This window comes from Vigna umbellata, chromosome 1, assembly GCF_029865625.1.
Source record: "Vigna umbellata cultivar VRB3 chromosome 1, Vumbellata_1.0, whole genome shotgun sequence".
NCBI classification, from domain to species: Eukaryota; Viridiplantae; Streptophyta; class Magnoliopsida; order Fabales; family Fabaceae; genus Vigna; species Vigna umbellata.
The window spans coordinates 98844087-98864041 of NC_142165.1; the positions used below are offsets into that span (position 1 = coordinate 98844087).

Sequence of the window (19955 nt, forward strand, 5' to 3'; positions counted from 1 at the left end):
CCATGAGAAATTAGCAATAATTAATTTTAGCTTTATTTATTGTTTATACTTATAAAATAATAATTTTATAAATGAAGTTTAGAAAAACTTATAGACCAAAAATTATTCATATTGGCTAAAAAACAGTTGTGCACAATAAACTCTTACATTATGTTATATTATGAGGCTCATAAAAACAACCACATATCATCATGTTATATAGTTTTCTTCTTCTTTCTATAACATAGATTTATGTTTTAGAATTTAGAATAATATTTTTAATTACATAATTTAAAAATATGTTTTAAACGCATTATAATAAAAACATATTTGTCATTTTGCATATTGTGTTAGGTGAGAAAGGAAAGTATAAGGTAGAAAAATCCTATAATCATAACCTAAAGGTTAATCATGGACTGATTAATTAATAAGAAGACAGAATGGAATTTGCATCTTTCTGCACCTCATATTTTTCAGGTTTTAAAAACTGTATTTTGAGAAAAACTAGTAAAAACATAACTTTTTTTATGATAGAAAAAATAAAATTATAATATAAAATAAATATAAATTATTTTTATAATTATATTATTGATAGTTTATTTATTTTGTAGGTAATTTTTTATATTATATAGATATTAATTTTAGTTTTAAAAAATGATTAAATTAAAAAGAAGTTAAATAAAAAATAAAGTTAGTAATATAGTTATTTTGATATAAAAAATAATAAGGATAAAAAATTGAAAAAATAATTTTATATAATAATATAGATAGAGCTGTCAAAACGGGTAACTCGGCCCGACTCAACCCGACCCACAATGGGTTGACCACTTAATCGGCTCATTTATTAGCAAGCCGAAAAAATTTGAACCCGACCCGACCCACCAGGGGTTGGTAGGTTAAACGGGTTGGCTTACTCACTTAATTAACCTTTTTTTCACCTCTTCTTCTCATGTTCTTAACATGTTACTTTGATCGATCAAATTGAAACAATAATAAATGGACCAATTGATATAAAAGAAAATGAAACAAAAGAAATATATTGTTATATATATTATAAGTTAATTTTGCCAATTTAGATTAATGAGACATACATAACCGTTTGACCAAGAGACTACAGTTAACAAAAATATATAGCACAAGATAAAACTATCATGCTTGTAGATAGGTCTAAAAACAAGATAAAACAAATGATATATTACTGAATTATCCAATCTATAATATTATTCATCTATTAAATTAGAGTTCTGAATGGATAAATTCATAGTATTATGTTCTCTTGAAGCATATTTTTCTTTATCTCCATCTATAATATTCCAATCTATAATCTTAGAGTTTTATTTGTATACGGGAACTTTTGGAAAGATGGCAGCGCGAAAGGCTTTATTGCTAAGTAAAGGTTGTGCATTTTGAATAATTAATTTAATTAATTTGATTTCAATAAAAAAAGGATTTTAATAATTAATTTAATTTAATTTAAAAAAACAGGTGGATTAGTGAGCAACCCAACCCACCACGGGTTCAACCCGTGTGAGCCGGGTTCTTAGTGAGTCGGTCAAAATTGGCTCGCATAAAAAATTTTGTATTTTTTTTCAATCCAACCCGGTTCAAACCCGTGGTGAGCCAGGTTGGCTCACGAGTTTTAACCCATTGACGACACTAAATATAGATAATGATATACAGATGTAATTACAAAATCACTTGTATAGAGTTAAAAGCTTAAATAATAAACCAACAAACTATATTGATAGTTATGAAAAGATGAACTATAAAGTTATTGATTTACGTGAGAGTAATATATATATATATATATATATATATATATATATATATATATATTAGATGGAGTAATATGATATATATAGATAATGTTTTGAATATATAGAGATAAAATGGTGAATGGTGATGGATGTTCACGTAGGTTCTTCCATTGATGGTCCCATGTGGCCATGCAATAATATTGCATGGTTAGGGTAGTTTGGTTGACAGAGTATTGTTCCTCATGGTGGGACTCTCTTTTGGTTAAGGTTACTTTTTCTCAACAACGCATTGTTTTGGTTAGCAGGAAAAGCAACCTCTCCAATTACAACATCTTGCACCACCCTTTTCACTTTTAATCCAACCATTCCTAACTCACATTTGCAGATCATTACTTTAACACCTTCTATGTTTTCCTTTTAAGATTAACAATAACACACCAAGGTATGCCTCCACTTCTTCTCTCATCACAAATAATTTCCTATGGTCGTCTTTTCCTTTTTCTTTTTGTTTATTCTCTTTTTAAACGAATTCCATGATGACCAAACACAAGGGCAACCCATTAAGATGCCTGGTGTGATGATGACCATGATTTCTTGAATGTGTCACAAGATCCAACTTTTCAAGGGATTATTATATTCATTCCTTTCATCAGATCATAATCTTGATGGTGAAGAGATAATCTTGTTCAGTTTCTAATTTAATTTCTGTTTTCCTTCTTTTCTTCTCTATCCACGCGGTTCTGTTTTCGCTTTTGGACAGAAATCTGAATCAGTTTGTGATGTATCATCCCGCTTTTGTAGAACACCTAGGTTTTTTTTTTCCTTTTAAAACCAAATTTTCAATCTGTAATTTCCTGGTTTGGACTTTCCTTAAACTATCTTTAACCTAACATTGGTTGTGTATCAAAAGTGAAATTCATTTCAAACTTTTATGGAGTTAGCTTTGCACAAAAGTATTAATTATTGTAAAACTGTGTATTAAGGTTATTTGTCTATCTCCTGGTAGTGTTGGCAAAATTCTTCAAGGTGTGCCACTGCATTGTTTTGTTTCATTAACTCAGTCTATTCACGAAAATGAACCAACCAATGTAATTATCTTAGTAACATGCTAGAATTTCTTTGCCCCTACGTTTTTATATAAAATCTACTTGATAGGAAGTCATTAGTAATTCGCTTTGTCAAGATAAATTCTCATTCTGCATGGTCAGTAACACTTCATTCAAGGCTTTATTCTGTGGATCTAGTTATCGTTGGAGGCTAGGCATGCTATTTGCACATTCAAGTTTTTAATTCTCGCCTTCGAAATGTTTTCAGATCACTGAACAAGTAATATATGAATGAGTTTTTGCACCATTCCAATGATCTAGATTGGTGAAAAGAAGTTGTACACATTTCGTGTTGCTTTAACTTTGACCAGCATAAATACTTCCCTTTCCTCTACATATCTAAATGGATTGTTGTTTATTGCAGGGGTCTCTGAAATTATTGCTCCATTCTGAATCAAAGTGATGGAAGAGGAAAGTAGTCTTAACCAGTTAAAGTCTGAGAAAATCGAGCCTGAAGATGTTGATGAGAAAGCAAATCCTGATGAGATTTTAACCAACAAAAAAGTTCCACCGAAGATTATTTCGCGTTATCTTAGTGGTCCAAAACGTTCCTGCCATGATCTTTGCAAATATGGCATCCCACAGGCCGTTGAAGCCAAACCATGGATACTAACACTGAGAAAGGCTACCACCAAGGAATGGAAAACCAAAGTTCCAGAAGAGAATGTGACTTCTTTGGCATGGAGAAAAAAATCAAGGCCTTCTCAAACACCAAAAGTTGAGAAGGCCAATAGTCCAGTTGACATCAAGGAAGTAGTAACATATGAAGAAACAGTTACATCAGAGAAAAACTCACCACCTTTTGAAGAAACAGATGTTCCCTCGGAGGATAACAACAGTCACCTAAAGCAAGAACAGGAATGTTCCAAAAGTGAAACAAAAAGGGAAATGGTAAAAAACAATTCAAACAGCAGAAGCAAACAGACCGGGAAACCTTCAACTGGAGGCAAGAAAAAATCAACCTCAACAAGTCTTCCATTGTCTTCAAAACGCAGTGGCAAGAAACCTCGAAGCAGAAGTTCCAATAGTCCCAAGAACATGACAAGAGAGTCTTCTATGAACTTACCAGAAAAGATCCTTCATGTCACCGAACCTGCCTCTGCAAATTCATCTGAGGACCCTACTGTGGCTTGTGATGCTAAGTTGTCTTCACCCTCACTTTCATCATCAGGGGACAGAAGCAAGCACACCAATAAGAAAAATTTCGAGTCTCCTGCATCTTCATGGAAGGGCCTTAGATCTGTGGCCGGGAACAAAGGGAACGTATTTATGCAGCTCAAAACTCGCAGTCTTTCACCATCATCATCACCATCTGCGTCGTCATCATCATCTATTTTCACTTCCAAATCTTTCCCTGAGAAAAAAAATAATGCTGCATCAAGGTTCTACAAAAGACGACATGATCATCATCAAGGTGAAGATGTGAAGATGGGTTACAAAATCAGGCCAAAAATGAGCACAAAAGTTGGGTTCACCAATAAAAGTGTCGTTGCATCCCGGAAATTGAATTTTAGGAGAGGACGAGTGATCGAACTTGAGCCTCAGATGAACAACGTTCCAAGGAGACTCAAATTCAGGCCAGCACGCATTCTTGATGATGACATTGGAAGAGATATAAATGGTGCAAGAAAAAGTACCATTGAGGATAATAAAGTAGGTGGTAATGAGGTAAATGCTGCAAATACAAAATCAGAGAAACATAGAGGAAAAGTCAGAAACGTGGAGGTAAGTAAAAGGAGAATTATTGTTGGGAGGAAGGTTGGTGTAGATAAGAGCAAGATAGGGGATTCAAAATCAGGATCTGAGAACGTGGTTTTGAAGCATCAAGATGTGGGAGGGAAGAAACAAAATCCACGTTTGTATAATAATGTGATTGAAGAGACCGCTAGTATTCTTACTGAGCAAAGGAAGAGCAAAGTTAAGGCTCTAGTTGGTGCGTTTGAAACAGTGATTTCCCTTGATTCTCTTAAAGATGCCACTGCAGCGGAAGTAAGCACAAGTTGAGTTACCTAAGGATTCTTGTGAATTCAACTTCGACATACATATAACTCTTAATTTGGTGATTGGGTTTATCTGGCTAATGATGTTAATGGTGTTTTAATGTTTCCTTTGGTATTGCTGATAAAAAAAAAGTGTCCTTTGGTGTCATTAAGATTTGAGGAATAATACTATTTCTCTGGGTGTGTTGAGTGGGCTGTTTGTTCGTTAATGATATAGCTTTTCTGCTCTGAATTGTCAGGATATGTGATAACTCTTATGCTAATACATTATGTTTGTGTTGAATGGAACAACTTTCCACCTTCATGGCCAAGTTATATATGATTCTTCCTTGTACATGATTTTGGAACCTCTTTTTTCTCTCGCTTGGATTACGTTCCTCAGAAAAGTTTCTGCTGAAGTTGAAGAGAATAAGATGATATGAAAAGGAGAACATTGCGCGGTATCTTTTAATCCGTGATTTATTACACTTCCAATATCAAAAGACTCAAAGAAAAAGAGATTTACGGTTAAGGATTTTATGTAAAACTGTGTTTCTTTTGAAATAATTTTCAAATGCAACGTAAAAGGAATCCAAATATAAGAAGAAAGAAACTTAAGATTGGATTATATGATTGGAAGGGTAATACAATGGAGTGGTGGCAAAATAAATAAAAAAGCACACTAACTTCTAATTGATGAGTTAGTGCACGTCCGTTTATTTTGCAAGCATTTTTATTGATCAATAAAAATAGTTTAAGTACGAATTACATTTAGTCACTGTTAGCTGCTTTTATTTCCATGCCAGACAACAATATGCTTTCACAGGGACCTTGCTTGTTTTTCGATTTTTGATCGAGTTCTTTCTCGTCTCAAGTTGTTCTCTTCTTCTGCGTTCTAACCCTGCTCTAGCTCCTTGCGCTATAATATCTTCCCTTGTCACCTTACTCTGGTAATTTTGCACTTTCCTTGCTCCCTGTTGTTCCATCACCAATGAGATTATTAAATTAACATATTTAAAATACATCTCTAAGAATTGAGGAAAACCTTCTTCACTTCCCACCTGGACTCTGGCCTGAATCGTTTTCACAAACTCCCAGGAAAGAAGTTTGGACTTCATTATCTCATACCTGAAAAATTATGCCTACAATATAAGAGGAAACTAAATCCAGATTCCTATTTGACAACCACTTTGCATCATAGGCAACAGTTTTTCAGGAAAGAAAAATATATATATATTGAATGAGCTGCTCAAGAAATTAGCATTACTGCTTTTGAATCATTTTCTTCAGAGCCCTTTCACATGTTTCTGGTCTGGTTTTGGTATTTTTGTGTGGTAATGGAACCCCTTGCTGCCTCTGATACCGTAGTGCAGGAGATACAGGTATTGGAGATGATGTACTATTTGGACGTCTAACAGGAAAAGCAGTTTCTTTGGTCCTAGGGTCTTGTCCGAGTGACCTTTTCATGGAAGTTTCCCCTGCTACACAAAATATAGCAATTACTCATAGCAGCTAGTAGTGAAACTTTACAATATTAGGTAGAATGTTATAATTACCATTACTTAACCGCTTTGATATGCCATCCTCTTCTCTTCTCATCGTTTGAGGCCTCGAAGATTTGGGGTGCTCTCTCATTTTTTGCGAGCCATGTAACTCTCCTTCTTCAAGAGAATGAATCGCAAATGCCGTAGCTGCAACTGAAGTTACGTACTCGTCGTCTCTTATGTGGTCATCGTGAGAAGTTATCCTTGGGAGCCAGTTCCAAGTCTTGTCACTTGACCCATGGTGTTTTGGAGAATGGGGATCAGAAAATGACACTCTGAAATAGAGACAAGAATTTTTGGTTCGTATTCAGCGATATAATTGGCAGGAAACAAAAATGATGTTTTTGTATGTGAAACATAAACAGCTCACAACCAAGGAAATATATGAAACAGTTCAGAACGAAATTACGGCATAAAGAAATTCAAATCAAGATAAACAACAAATGGCATTACAACTTGCACTTACGAAACCAATACCTTCTTTGGAGGAGTCTATTTTCCATTCCTTGAAATTGAAATCTATGCAGACTTTTCAGTACTGAACTTCTAATTTCCAACCTGCTTGACTGTATATAGATGAACTGAGAGCAGGCCTTATACGTAAGGCAGCCTCCAGCCAGAGACCAAAGCTGCATGCAGACAAGCAAAGCAAAATAGGCTTTACAAGCAGCCTCTAGATGATGCAAAGTATCGTCTCTTTCTCTTTTCCGTTTCCTTGAACTACACCCACATGCACATAAACCTTTATCATCAACTTGTTAACAGTTTTATTTACATGGTTTCTTTCTCACTAAAAAGACGTATTTGTCACAAAATCAACTTTTGGTACATTGAGGATTACAAGATATCAGAACAGAAACTTCGCCCCTAAACTGAAGCTATTCCTTTTTTTCCTCGTAGTGGAAGGGTATAATGGCACGTTTACGGGCAGGCAGAAACGTAGATTATCTTGTGAATAGAGTTGCATATATACAAAAAAGCTAGCTCGCAAGCACATCTTTTCTTTACTCTTTATTTTTCATCTGTGCCGTCAAATTAGTAAAAACTATCGAAAGTATTTTCATAATTGCATACAAAATTCACTGTATAAAAGATCCATAACTTAGAGGTAGGTTTGAACTTTGAAGTAAACAAGACAAATATATGGCCGAGGTTGTTACCCCGAACCATATCAGCTATAATTAATTACAGCAGTGGTAATTAGTGGTGGCTGTTATCAACCGCCACTTTTCTATAGTTTATATATTACAAAAATGCTCATCAACTCCTACTACAAAATATATTACTTCCAAGAAAGTACAATATTTTTGGCATTGACTAAGAAACGACCTTTGGTTATAACTCGGGCAGGTTAATCTTCAGAGACGTCAGCTTTAAGAATTTTGGTGTGGCTTTATTAGCAGTGTGAAACATGTATAAGGGACCATATTCAGTTAACGCGTGAAGATCCGTGCATTACCAACAAAAATGGGTTCACGATATTTAACCTCAGAGTTCATCAACCCCGTTAGCAATTTCAGCTGAAAAGAACTGCTCTACTTTATCGATGAAACTGGAGGGAAATCTACAGTGCAACATTAAATACGAAGGCTCGCCGTGCTTAGGAGCCAGTTCTTCAGAATGCTTAGTTGTTTTGGCGTCCCGTTGGCTTCTTATTCTGCCATTTTTTACGTTATTTCCCGATGCACCATTCTTTCCAAAGGAAGTCCGAGTGGCTTTGCCATTGGAACGGGCACATTTTACAGGAATTTCCACATGCGGTTTTTTAATTTCGGCACCTACTTGATTGTATTCACTAGATTCATCTGTAGTGGAATTGTCTAAGGCGGAATTAAGCTGAGTTGCAGGTGCAGCATTCCTACAAGACCTCAGCAAGGAAAGTAGCATGTCAACACTCAGTTCTTGCTGAACTACAAACTTGTTCTGCTCACACCCGTAGCAAGCAGCAACTAATGTGCCAGCCAAGACCGGCATCAACTCTGGGTCACTGAAGAAAACGAATGGCAGATCGCAAACCTGTCCTCTTATGGGTGAACATTAGATTAACTCGATAAATAGAACAAATAAACCAAAATTAAATAATATTTAGAGTTTCAGACCTTGTGGAGGATGGTGGGACTCTGTCCCCATCGAAGAACAGCCTGATTTCCCGGATGAAACAAGGCAAAGTGACCAAGGAGAGATAAAGATTCAAGCACAAGAGAACCAACCTGAAAAAAAAAATGCAATGGCATTTTAGTAACTATGGCATTCTAGCAAAGGTACATCCAAATACCAACCATGCATGAAGAGTGGAGGCAAGGGGTCTTTTCCATTATGAATATTAGTTAGGAAAGCTAGGCTTAGCAAGGTCAACATAAGTATTGTATCAATTAAGATTATGAAAGCATTTCAAGTTGTTGGTGATTCACCTGATCAGTGGGAGATTTCCACTTGATGGCAGAATGAGAAAGAAGGAAGCTCATCAAATGGAAAATTTCCATTTTCAAATCAGGCCTAGCCTGGAAGTATAACAGCATAAGGAAAATATGAATACATAAGCAAGAATCAGTACCAGGAAAAAGAGAAAATCAAACATATTAGCGATCTTAATTTAACATGCAGCTGTTTTAATAGATCATTATTACAAGGAAAATAAGCAAACTTACCAGCATTCGCTGCAAAAACACAAGATCCAAAAGAGCCACGTTGTTCAGCACCTTCAGTACTCCAGTTGCCACCTCTTCAAAATTAGATGGAAGGATATATGAGGCCTAGAAGAAAATGAAGTTATTCAACTTAGACATAGCACAACAAAAATAATAATAGCTACTTATTTACTTGTTACAAGGACAGACGAGCAATTGAAGTTGTTAAACATATGATTAATTACATTAAATAGGAAAATATATTATGATTTGACTACGTCAAATAAGGAAATATTTCATAATTTTAATCATTGATTTTGTTCTTTATTACTGTAAATCTTTTTCATTATAAATAAGAATACTTGTATGTACAAAACAGACAATTACAAGCAATCCTTTCAATAAAAGGACATAATTAGGCATGTGACATTAGCTAACGGCAAATTCTTCAGAAAAACAAAGAAAACATCGGTTTACTGATAAATGACAATTATTGACTGCATCGTGAACTCAGACCTGAGTAATTATCCTCGAAGAAAACATTTGTTTAACAGGCCAATATCAGAAATCTACTGATTTTTCACAATAAAGATCTTCAAAACAATTCAATACAACTTCTGTGAACGAACTTGCAGGTTGTAGAAAACCTACCTGTTCTGAGGATGATCTATTGTTTGCCTGCAGAAGAACAGCAGTCAAAAGAGAAGGGAGACTGACAAGTCCTGTTTCAGAAATAGCTGAAAGAAGAAATACTACTGGCTGACCCAAATTTGTTACTTTTTCGTTTTTCTGTATTGTAGCATTTACCACTGTATGTTTCTCGTCCTTTTGGGGAATAGACAAATTAGTCATATCCCCATTCTGACTTTTCTTGGATTCATCTAGATCTATCTTTTCTATATCATCATGTTTCAATTTAACAGAACTATCATGCTCCAATTCAGAATCCTTCCCAATAGAAATAGATTCATTATTCTTGTTCACCTTAATCATTTCATCTAATGGTCTGTCCTCAGGGACATCAGGTAAATGCACAACTGAGCTGCCATTGATCATTGATAGGGGAGTGTAATCTCCCCAGGAATTATTCACAACAAAATGTGCAGAATCAGCAAGCTTGGTCCCTTCACTACCAATTTCCTGCTCCATTGTCAAAGGGCAAGATTCCCAGTCGATATAACAAAATCTTCCAGATCTGGAGGTCAAAACCACCAAAAGTTGTATGCTTAAGAGAATAGGGCCAGGAAATGCTGACCCTTCCGTCTGTGGCCTATCATGAAGTGCAAAAAGATCTCTTAACCTGTGAATAACTTGGTAAGAAATCAGTAACTCCAATAAGCCATCTCGCATCTGAAGTTGTCTCTCTTCTGAGCTTATATGACCAAAAATCGCAGTAACAGTCCACAAAAAGTTATTTAATATTTCAGAAATTGATTCAAAGTTTTCAACTGATGCTTTACTTGATGGCAAACTGAAGTTACCAGGAACACCTAAAGATGCTGCAATCTTTATATAATTCTCAAGAGCTGCAGAAAGCATTGGGATAATTGGAGGCAGAAGATTCTGTGCAAGGAAATAACTTCTATTTGCAGGTGTAGACAGCACAACTCTCAGAAGTTTTAACAAGTGCAACATAACCTGGCATGCTTCAGGTTTTGATGTGTGAGATGCAGGCAGGGCAGAAGCAATAAAATCAAGTAGTCCAGCTTGACGAGATGCTTGTAACTCGGGATCCTTTCCTTCCAAATACTATAAAATAATAATCAATGAATAAATTAACATAAATTTAAAAAATAGCAATTGAAAAAAATTACTAACCAAAAACTCCACAATATAAAAGGGGAAATGCACTCGCTTAAACTGTAAATATTCTTAAGGGAAAGGAACTTGGTTCAACATTTAGTCAGGAACAAGGATTGGTTGGACAATTATCCGTGCAAGTTAAGTGATTTATGATTTCTGATTCAACAGTAAGAAGACCATATGCAAGCACCAACCAGATAAGACAAACTAAATCTAAGCAATAACTAAAACAAATACAGCATCAAGAATCACTAGTTATTCCAGATTAATATTTATTCACTGACTAAACAAGAGCTCTCCAAGAAGTGCTATTTTAATTAGCACAGGATTCAGAAAACAGAAGTGCAAATACAGAACATCTATCCATACAAAATTTTACCCACAGAAACATTCTTAACTTTGAACATGTTAACATACATCGGTTCATAAGGAGAGAGATATAATTACCGGTGAACAAAAAACAATACCTTGATCATTTCAGAAATTATTAAACCTATACTTGCGGCCCCTTCTTTTCTTGCTTGCCTAAGTCTTTGAAGTTCTTGAAGCCACCGGCCAACTTTTGCTCTAGCAGCACCAACTGCTACTCTATATCCCAGGCTAGCACTTTCACCACCAAGAGCGGGTTCAAGGAAGTCATACTTTAAAGCCATTAGCCTTTGCCGAATTCTCTTAATTCTTCTCTTCATTGAGTGCTGCAATGTGATATTGCCAATTCCAAGACTAGTAGAACCAATGCCAGAAACAACATTTGTTTGAGAATCATCGATGCTGTTTGTAGGGGTAGATCTACCTTGCCCTTCCTTATTTAATGATCTCCGCAGTAAAGGGGACGATTGATCCCTCAAATTTGCCCTCTCCCGAATTTGCTCCAGGTAAATCTTACGACGTTGTTCACTCTCATTAAGTCTCTCTGCCAATTTCTGGGCCAAAAGTTCAGCTTCCTCTTGTTGTGCTTTGGCTCTTTCTTCCTTTCTCCTAAGCTGTTCGATTGCCCTTGCTTCCCGAGCTGCACTTGACGCTTTTCTTTCCTCTTCCCGTCTTACTTGAGCCTCCTCCTTTCTCCGCTGAATCTCAGCAAGGCGCTGTAACTTCTCAGCTTCAATGAGTTTTCGACGCTCTATAACAGCTTCTTCTCTTGCCAAATCCTCCTTTTGCTTAGATTTCAGCACTTGAAGCTTTTCAGCTCTCCGCAACTCTGATTCATGAAGTTTCTGACGCAGAATCAATTTTTTATTCTCTTCATTTAAGGAAGTAATAAACCGAACCTCATTAACCTTGCTACTTTCATCACCAGCTCTCTTCACCACTTGAGCTAAGAAAGCTTCATGACGAGATTCACTGCGCTGATGGCGGGCATACATGCCCTCTCGTAACTTCATATGACGAACAGCATGCCATTCTGTGACACGATTTAATTTTTGTGATGTTCGTTGAAGCTTTTGGACTCTTTCATTCTCTAACTCACTTCTGATTCTCATAGCACGGGCATGCTTTTCTTCTGCTTCCCTTTTTAAGTCTGAAGTTGTTTTCTTCTTTTTGTCAGGAGACATTAGTTTATCATGCAGAGTACGTACTCGCTCAGCACTTTTCCGGCCCAGGCTTGGTGAATATGGCATGCGGGAAGAGACACGAAATGGAGATGAAAGTATGTCCTCCCAGTTCCTCTTTTCCTTCCAAGCATTCAAAGACTTTCCCGGGGCAGTACTCCTTTTCTCCTTATCTTTTTCAGGCAGTGACATTTGCCTCCTAATGTTATCTGTGGATCTGGGGGGTTTCTCATTAACACCTTCTGTTAGAACTTTATCTTTCTTATAAAGCGTCTTGTCCAGTCCAGAACCAAGGTGATTTCTTTTACCCTTGGTGGTGGCAGAAGCAAAAGAATTTTCCAATGGAGGTAATTTAGATAACTTAACTTCTGAAATTAATATGTTTTCTGGAGGGTTACATCCATTTAGCATTGTGTTTGAGTCACAGGATTTTCCCCCTTCAATAATATGCTCTTTTTCATTCAGGCTACCTTGTCTGTCATCTGAAGATCCAACATGCTTTCTTGACTTCGTCACCAAATATTTGACAGCATCTGTCCCATTAATGACCCTAGACTTGTTTGTATTGCCAATAGATTCAGAAGTCAAAGACATGGAACTTTCTGTGGTACCTGATTGCAAGATAGCCCTCTCTTGTTGAATCTTTCTAAAAGCCTCAAGAGATGAAGATAGTATATCTGCCCTATGTGGTGAAGTTGTCATTCTTCGGACCTAGAATCCATAGAGCATCTAAACATCAAGAACATAAGAAAGCCAGATTGTACAGATTTCTAACAGATAAACTCATTATGGATCAGCATCTTCAGAAACCAGAAAGCAAACAAGTAAACATGTCTAGACCATAAGTGATTTCATGCTTAAATAAAAATAAATAAATGTTATGCTTCATTTATATTTTTTTCTTAGTCCAAGACAAATAAACCAATAACTGTTAGTCTAAACTACAATAACTGTTAGTCTAAACTACAATAACTGTTAGTCTAAACCAGTTGGGATGGCTTGAATTTCATCATGCAAAAGTTATAAAAGTACAATAAACAAATAATATCCAATGGTGGGTTAGATCTTGTAACAGTGTTAGATGAGTACGTTCACGCTTAGTTCATTTGATCCTAACATCTATCATACCCATCAGACAAAGTAGAAACTTTAGATATACGTACAATCATCAAGGCAGATGCATATTTATGCAGGAGTTACAGATACATATCAAGACTTCTAATTTCATTATGCCCTCATCACAATTGATAAAAGAAAAATAAGAAGGAAATGAAAAGGGATGGTGTATATATAATGTCATTAGCGAATAATTATTCCGCCCTCTGCATAAATGCACATAATTACACTCAATTTGTCTCACGCATTCAATGATAACAAGTGTAAGTATCTTTAGTATTTTTGCTTAACAAGACGGAAAAATATAGACATTATTCAAAAAAAATTCATTATTAGTGAATAAATTTTATTTTCTTTGACAGAGGATCCACGGTTGTCATGTACAACATATAAAATTTATGATTTAGTATCTTGGAACCACAAAATATGAACTTAACCAAGGAAGGGAGCAGATAAATAGCAAAAATATGTGAACGCACATACCTCCCATGATAGAGCATGTGGCCTGCGGTGATCACTCTTCAAGATGACAGGAACGCCATCCATTATTTGGGAAGATTTTTTAACCATTTCAAATTCCTCTACTCTAGTGATTAGCTCTCTAAAATCAGATGCAGACTCCTCAAGAACAAGAATTGCCTCTTTCATCTGCTCCAAATCACATTCTAGTTCACAAAGAAGATAAAGTTCATCCACAGACCTATTAAGATTCTCAAACAGAAAGCACCAAAGCCTCTGCCTAAACCTTTCTTTGCTTTCATTGGAATCACCTTCTTCGAGAGAACCCATATTTTGAGAGGTTGAAACAACATTTTCCCCATTACGATCCAGTGAAACCCTACCGGCTTCAGTAGAAACCACAGAATCATTGACAATTTCAGGCACTTGTGACTCGGTACAGTGGGCAGTAACTGCTTCACTTAAACTGCCATTTTGTTCTGGCACTTCGCACATTTTTTTATCACTTACCAAATTGTTAGAAGAGGCATGTGCATGACTTGTGACCTCGGCAGCATCTTTGGTGGACAGACTGTCATTGTTTACGGCACCATGGGTTGTTGGTTTATTCCCTTCGTCATTGTTCTCATCTTCTGGACCAATTCTTTCCTCAACCATTTGTTGATTGTTAAAATGTTCCAAAGATACATTCTTAACATCTTTACCATTCTCCCCAAGTATTTCATCTTCATGTCTCATCAAAGGGATCTGATCAGAAGCAGACCCTCCATTGATAGCATTCACCATTAAGTCTTTTTCTTGAGCATGATATGAATCACAAGGTTCAGGAATATTCTCATTCTTTCTACAGCTAAGCAAACTATCATCTCCAATACTACCGAACTTGATCCCAACCCCAATCAAGTTTTCATGGGGCAGTGCCAAGCCCCCCTCCTCTAAATCACCCCATCTTATTTTCTGGGCTAAGTCAGGCTTATCAGTTTGCTGTAATTTCCTAACTTCTTCATGTTTACCTTGAGAATCAACAGTAATTAATGCAGTTGAGTTCTGACTTTCTGCATTATGTCTAACTACGCCTGTATTAAAACAGTTTGTGCTCTCTTTTTCATTTGATTCAGCAAGAGAACTCGACACACTCCCAGAGGCAGGGTTCTGTGAAAAATTTTCCCCTGACCTTGAAGGATTATTTTTCTGCTGGCTACGTGAACTGTCATCGGTTTTAGTAATGCAATGCTGAGTGTGCAAAGAGTTAGAGGCATTTTTGCCCGAAAATCCTCCCACCCAACTCTGCAAAGAGAATTTCGAAGTATTTCTGTGCTTCTGGATAAGAAAGAAATGACAAAATTAGAACATGTAAGTAACACTTGTACAACAAGCTACGCAGAAAAGGAAGAAAATAATCTTCAGTGCAAGGCTCAGATATAACCAAAGGAGATGAGTGATTATATTTAAGAATTAGCACAATCAAATTGAAAAATAAGATTAAAGGTTAGAGCAAATATATGAATACTTAATGACTGATCCATCCACTGTGAATGCATTAATTAGTAAATAACTATACACTAGGTCTACAGATTTCCTTATTGTGTCTTCAATTTTATCTCTCATCAAGTACAAATCAAAATGTCATAGTAAAATACATCTCAAACGAGTTAAAATATTTAAAGAAAAAAAAAAGAAACCTTTTTAACTTGGAACCACCCTGAGTTCCGATCATCAACGACTTCATTATCCTCCATCAAGAAACGACCAATGCAATAAGTGATTACGTGAAAAAAGTTAGCAACATTTCGTAAAAACTCTCATAGGGATGATAAAACAAGACACTGTCGAAATCGAGAATCATTGAAGCACGGAGGGAAGGGTATCGATTGAGAAGGAATTTGAAAGCTAAATTGAAATACTGTACCAAAAAAAGAGTGCGAGTAAAGCAATTACTCTTGAAAATTAGAGTGGAAAAGACGATGGAAAAGAAAACAGAGAGAAAAATCGAAAGGGTAGCGTGGAAGAAGGGGATTGTGCAGTTTTGGTTAGGGTTTTGAGGAAAATTTGGAAAAGAAATGAACAGAGAGCGTTGAAAAGGAGGGAATGAGGTTTATAGGTGGGTTGAGAAACAGCATGCATTGCAGACACCACACAACCATTGCGTTTTCTCTTTCCCTTTCTTTATTTTCTCTTGTTGGTTGGGTCGGTGGTGCAGTACAGATACTTTACCATAAAACAGATTTCTTCTTTCTTTCTTTTTTTTCTGTTTTATTAACTATTTTAAAGAATCTCTTCCAAACATCAAACAACAAATTATGATTAAGGTAACCGATGTGAGAAGCTTTTTATCTTGGAAAAATTAAACTATTACAAAACAAATCACTAAATAAGTGAGCTTAGAAAAATTAAGATAGCTCAAATCAATCTGTTATCGTAAGATATATTAGGATTGAAATTGATATGTCTATTTTTTTCTTTTTTGTCTTAAAGTACATACTTTGATAATTTATAAGGTTATTATATTTTTCAGTGAGAAAAAATATGAATAAATGAAGATTAAAAATCCAAATTAAAATAGTATTGGACTTTTCCATCCGACTCTTAACCTTAATTTATTTCGTTCCTCTTATTTTTGTTCATGAATTTTAAGAGAAGATGCAAGAGAAGTTATATTCTGATGATTGCGTTAGGTTGCTTATATGAATTTGCAAAAATAAAAATAAAAGAACAGAACAATAGATTTCTCATATAAAAACTCATTATTTAAGATATGGGATTTGAGAAGAATAGTTTGAATTATTTGTTTTTGGTCTAACTTTAAATTTTTTTTACACACTTCAGATCTAAAGTCAAGTAAAATTAAGTCAAGTGAGATTCAAATAATCTCAAGTTAACTAAAATGGATCTAAGTTAGTCGAATTTTAGTTAAGTTGACACAAATCATATTTATTTAAGTCAAGTTAAAATTAAGTTTTATTCAAGTTGTATTAAGTCGGACTAAACACATATTGATATAAGTTAGATTAGATTGAGTTGAAATCAAGTTGAATCTACTTTTTGACAAATTAAGATAGGTTTAGATGACTCATCTTGGATTAAGATGGGTGTTAAGACATATTTTGTAAACATATTTATATTGGACAGAGATTGTACTTTCTAATTATTTTGGTTTTGATTCATTTCCATTCTTTTATTGAGTTATTTGAGATATTTGTTTTAAATTTGCATTTTTAACTTGTATATCCTCCACTTTGGTAATGATTTTTTTTTGTTGATTTTATTATATTAGATACTTCAAAAGCTTTAATTTAAATATATAATATATTTGGACTCTTCTACTTGTTCCTATGGTTTTTAAGTTATGCTAAATTTGTTGAAATTTGGTAAACTAAACATGTGAATTTGACTTTTCTTTGTATTAACTTATCTTTTTTTATTTGGGTTTATAGACTTTATTATAGTCCATATTACACCTAATTTAGCTTCAGACTTCAAACCTTAAACCTTATATAAGGTGAAAACATATTTTGTATAGTATATAAGAGTTATACATCACAATAGAGAATTATCTATATATTTAATATTTTATAAGGATATTAATATAAATATTCCATGAGCATTATAAAAGTATCTCTCAAAAATTTCTTGCATAAAAGTTTGTTCTTCTTATACTCGTTTAGCAATTACATACAAAATAAAAATATAGAGTGAGATATTAGTAAGTCTTTGATATAAATCTTAATAAACATATAATACATACAATGAGACTTGAGATTTGACCTACAGCTATAAAACTCGTTTATCAACCTACAAAAAAACATATATATTCACTCTCCAACCTTAACAATGTTGAGCAGTCTCAAGTTTGGTTTGTAAATATATTAGTCCAAAATGTTACTTTATCTTTCATTATGTAATGTCCAAATTGTGATTTTTGAAACACGTTCTTTTATCAATTTAATCTCATCTCATTTTAACCAAATATAAAACTCTTTTCCAAATCACATACTCTTAAACAATCATAAAATTGGGTGAGTATTAAAATATGTAATTTTTTTGTTTAGTAATAATCTATACATCATCAACAGATGTAAAAAAAATAATATATAAATAACTTTCATTTAAGTTCATTAAATAAAACATTATTTACTTTTACCTTATTTTATTATTTTATACATATTTATTTGAATTATAAATGATGGTTTTTAAAATAATACAAAAATAAAATAAAAAACAAAACATTAACTTTAAATAAATAGATACGAGTCACCATGTCATAAACAAAAATAGTAATAAAGATATAAATTGATACATAAAATTAATGTATAATTAGAAACAAATTAAATAACACAATCATAAATTTAATGAAGAAGACCAATATATAATGATAATAAATTAAATAACATGAGTAAGTAAATAAACATAATCAATGAGTTAACTGGAATAAATTAAATGAGATACCTTACTGATTCTATTGACACCTTGTAATTACATTTAGATGATTAAAATTTATGACAAACCCTACAAATCATCTTTCTTTTTCTTTTTTTCTTTTTCTAGTATCTTATTTCATTCATTGTTTCACATTTTCTCTTCCACTCCATCTATTTATAAGTTAAATTTTCATTTTACTTTAATTTTTTTAAAGTTATTCTTACATTAATGTAATCTTATATTATCTTATCTCTTTCTTTTTGTTTCCTTTCTCTTTTTTTTTCTTTTTTTTTTTCTTTTTATCTGCTAGAAGTTCGTGAAATAATAATTTTTTAATATATATTTTAATTAATTAATTTTTTGTCTTTTATTTTCTTTTATTATTATTTTCATTCAATTTAGTTACACTCTTTTTAAAAGCTACTTGATCTTTTTTAATGTTAAGATTTTATCTAAATAAAATATGAAACATTTTAAATATGATATGATTTTTTATTTTTTAAACAAGAAAAAAAATTATATGAAAAGTATACATTTTACATTGTTCAAATTTCTTAAAATTCAAAAGTAGGAATCAACTAATACACAAATTTAACTTTGTGTGATAGGATAAAATTCATTAAAAATAACTTTACAGAGCAACAGAGGAAATTACAAGTGAACGTCTTCAATGCATCAAATATTAATACATGTATCTGATTTTCTAAAATTCTAAAATATCTTGTCTATTATGTATATTCTATGTTGTGTATTATATTATTATAGTTATTGTATTTTAATAACCATATATATATATATATATATATATATATATATAGGGGTTTGCTAACGCGCGTACGCCTGTTTTTCAGTTGGTACATTTTAGCAATGTGTACCGGATTTTAGTAGACAAAAATACCCTTATATATCATGGATTCTAAGTTTTAAGGTTAAGGGTATTTTAATAATTTTCATTCTCAAAACTTAAAAAAAAAAAAAAAAAAAACCCCCCAAACCCTTACTCACATCTCTCATTCCTCTCAATCCTTTCTCTTTCATCTCTCTCACTCCAACCTTTTCTCTGTCATCCCTACTGTAGCCCCAATTGAAATTGCCTTTAAACAATTTGTCTTTCTAAAGAGTTGAGTCATTGACATATTCACCTTCTTGAGGCAAAGGTTCATTCAAGATCTCTTCAATTTCACCATCTTCACTAATTTCTCTAATTTCATCATCTGCATATGTTGAATCATCATCTCTAAAAAAATCCTCCAGGCCAATTACCAATTCTTTCGGATGTCATTATGCTTGTGAAAATTAGATAAAATTAGATAAGACAAAAATTATAAAATAAAAACTCATTATAAAATCATTTTTTGTAAGAAATTGTTTAACAACAAGTATTTCTGATTTTTTCCAGGTCAATTACCAATTCCTTTATGCTTGTGAAAATTGGATAAAATTAGATAAGACAAAAATTATAAGATCAAAATTCATTATAAAATCATTTTTTTGTAAGATTGTTTAATGACAAGTGTTTCTGATTTTTTCAATTGGGCTACAGTAGGGTGTTTCTGATTTTTTCAATTGGGGCTAAGTAGGGATGACAGAGAAAAGATTGGAGTGAGAAAGATGAA

General features: G+C 33.7%; 2 protein-coding genes across 5 annotated transcripts; one reads left to right on the forward strand and one right to left on the reverse strand.

Annotated features, from left to right (window-relative positions):
- The first annotated feature begins 1927 nt into the window (after positions 1-1927).
- On the forward strand, positions 1928-5083 carry LOC124822309 (uncharacterized). 3 transcript variants are annotated; one of them, XM_088105045.1, is made up of 2 exons: positions 1928-2178; positions 3207-5083. In XM_088105045.1, exon 2 carries the CDS (start codon positions 3245-3247, stop codon positions 4844-4846), a length of 1602 nt encoding a protein of 533 aa, XP_087961171.1. In that variant the 5' UTR covers positions 1928-2178; positions 3207-3244; the 3' UTR covers positions 4847-5083. The 3 variants fall into 3 exon arrangements, with proteins under 3 accessions (XP_087961171.1, XP_087961170.1, XP_087961172.1); XM_088105044.1 differs by lacking the exon at positions 1928-2178 and adding an exon at positions 2204-2404; XM_088105046.1 differs by lacking the exon at positions 1928-2178 and adding an exon at positions 2422-2546.
- A 337-nt stretch (positions 5084-5420) lies between these two features.
- LOC124822083 (uncharacterized) lies at positions 5421-16139 on the reverse strand. 2 transcript variants are annotated; one of them, XM_088105047.1, is made up of 12 exons: positions 15603-16139; positions 13945-15240; positions 11263-13056; positions 9644-10741; positions 9014-9118; positions 8777-8866; positions 8465-8575; positions 6843-6994; positions 6378-6640; positions 6089-6302; positions 5883-5949; positions 5421-5795 (listed from the first exon to the last, which is right to left on the reverse strand). In XM_088105047.1, the coding sequence occupies exons 1-12, from the start codon at positions 15657-15659 to the stop codon at positions 5613-5615; spliced, it is 5430 nt and encodes a 1809-aa protein (XP_087961173.1). In that variant the 5' UTR covers positions 15660-16139; the 3' UTR covers positions 5421-5612. The 2 variants fall into 2 exon arrangements, with proteins under 2 accessions (XP_087961173.1, XP_047150036.1); XM_047294080.2 differs by lacking the exons at positions 5421-5795; positions 5883-5949; positions 6089-6302; positions 6378-6640; positions 6843-6994 and adding an exon at positions 7493-8381 and having other exon boundaries at positions 15603-16129.
- Between the last annotated feature and the right edge of the window lie 3816 nt (positions 16140-19955).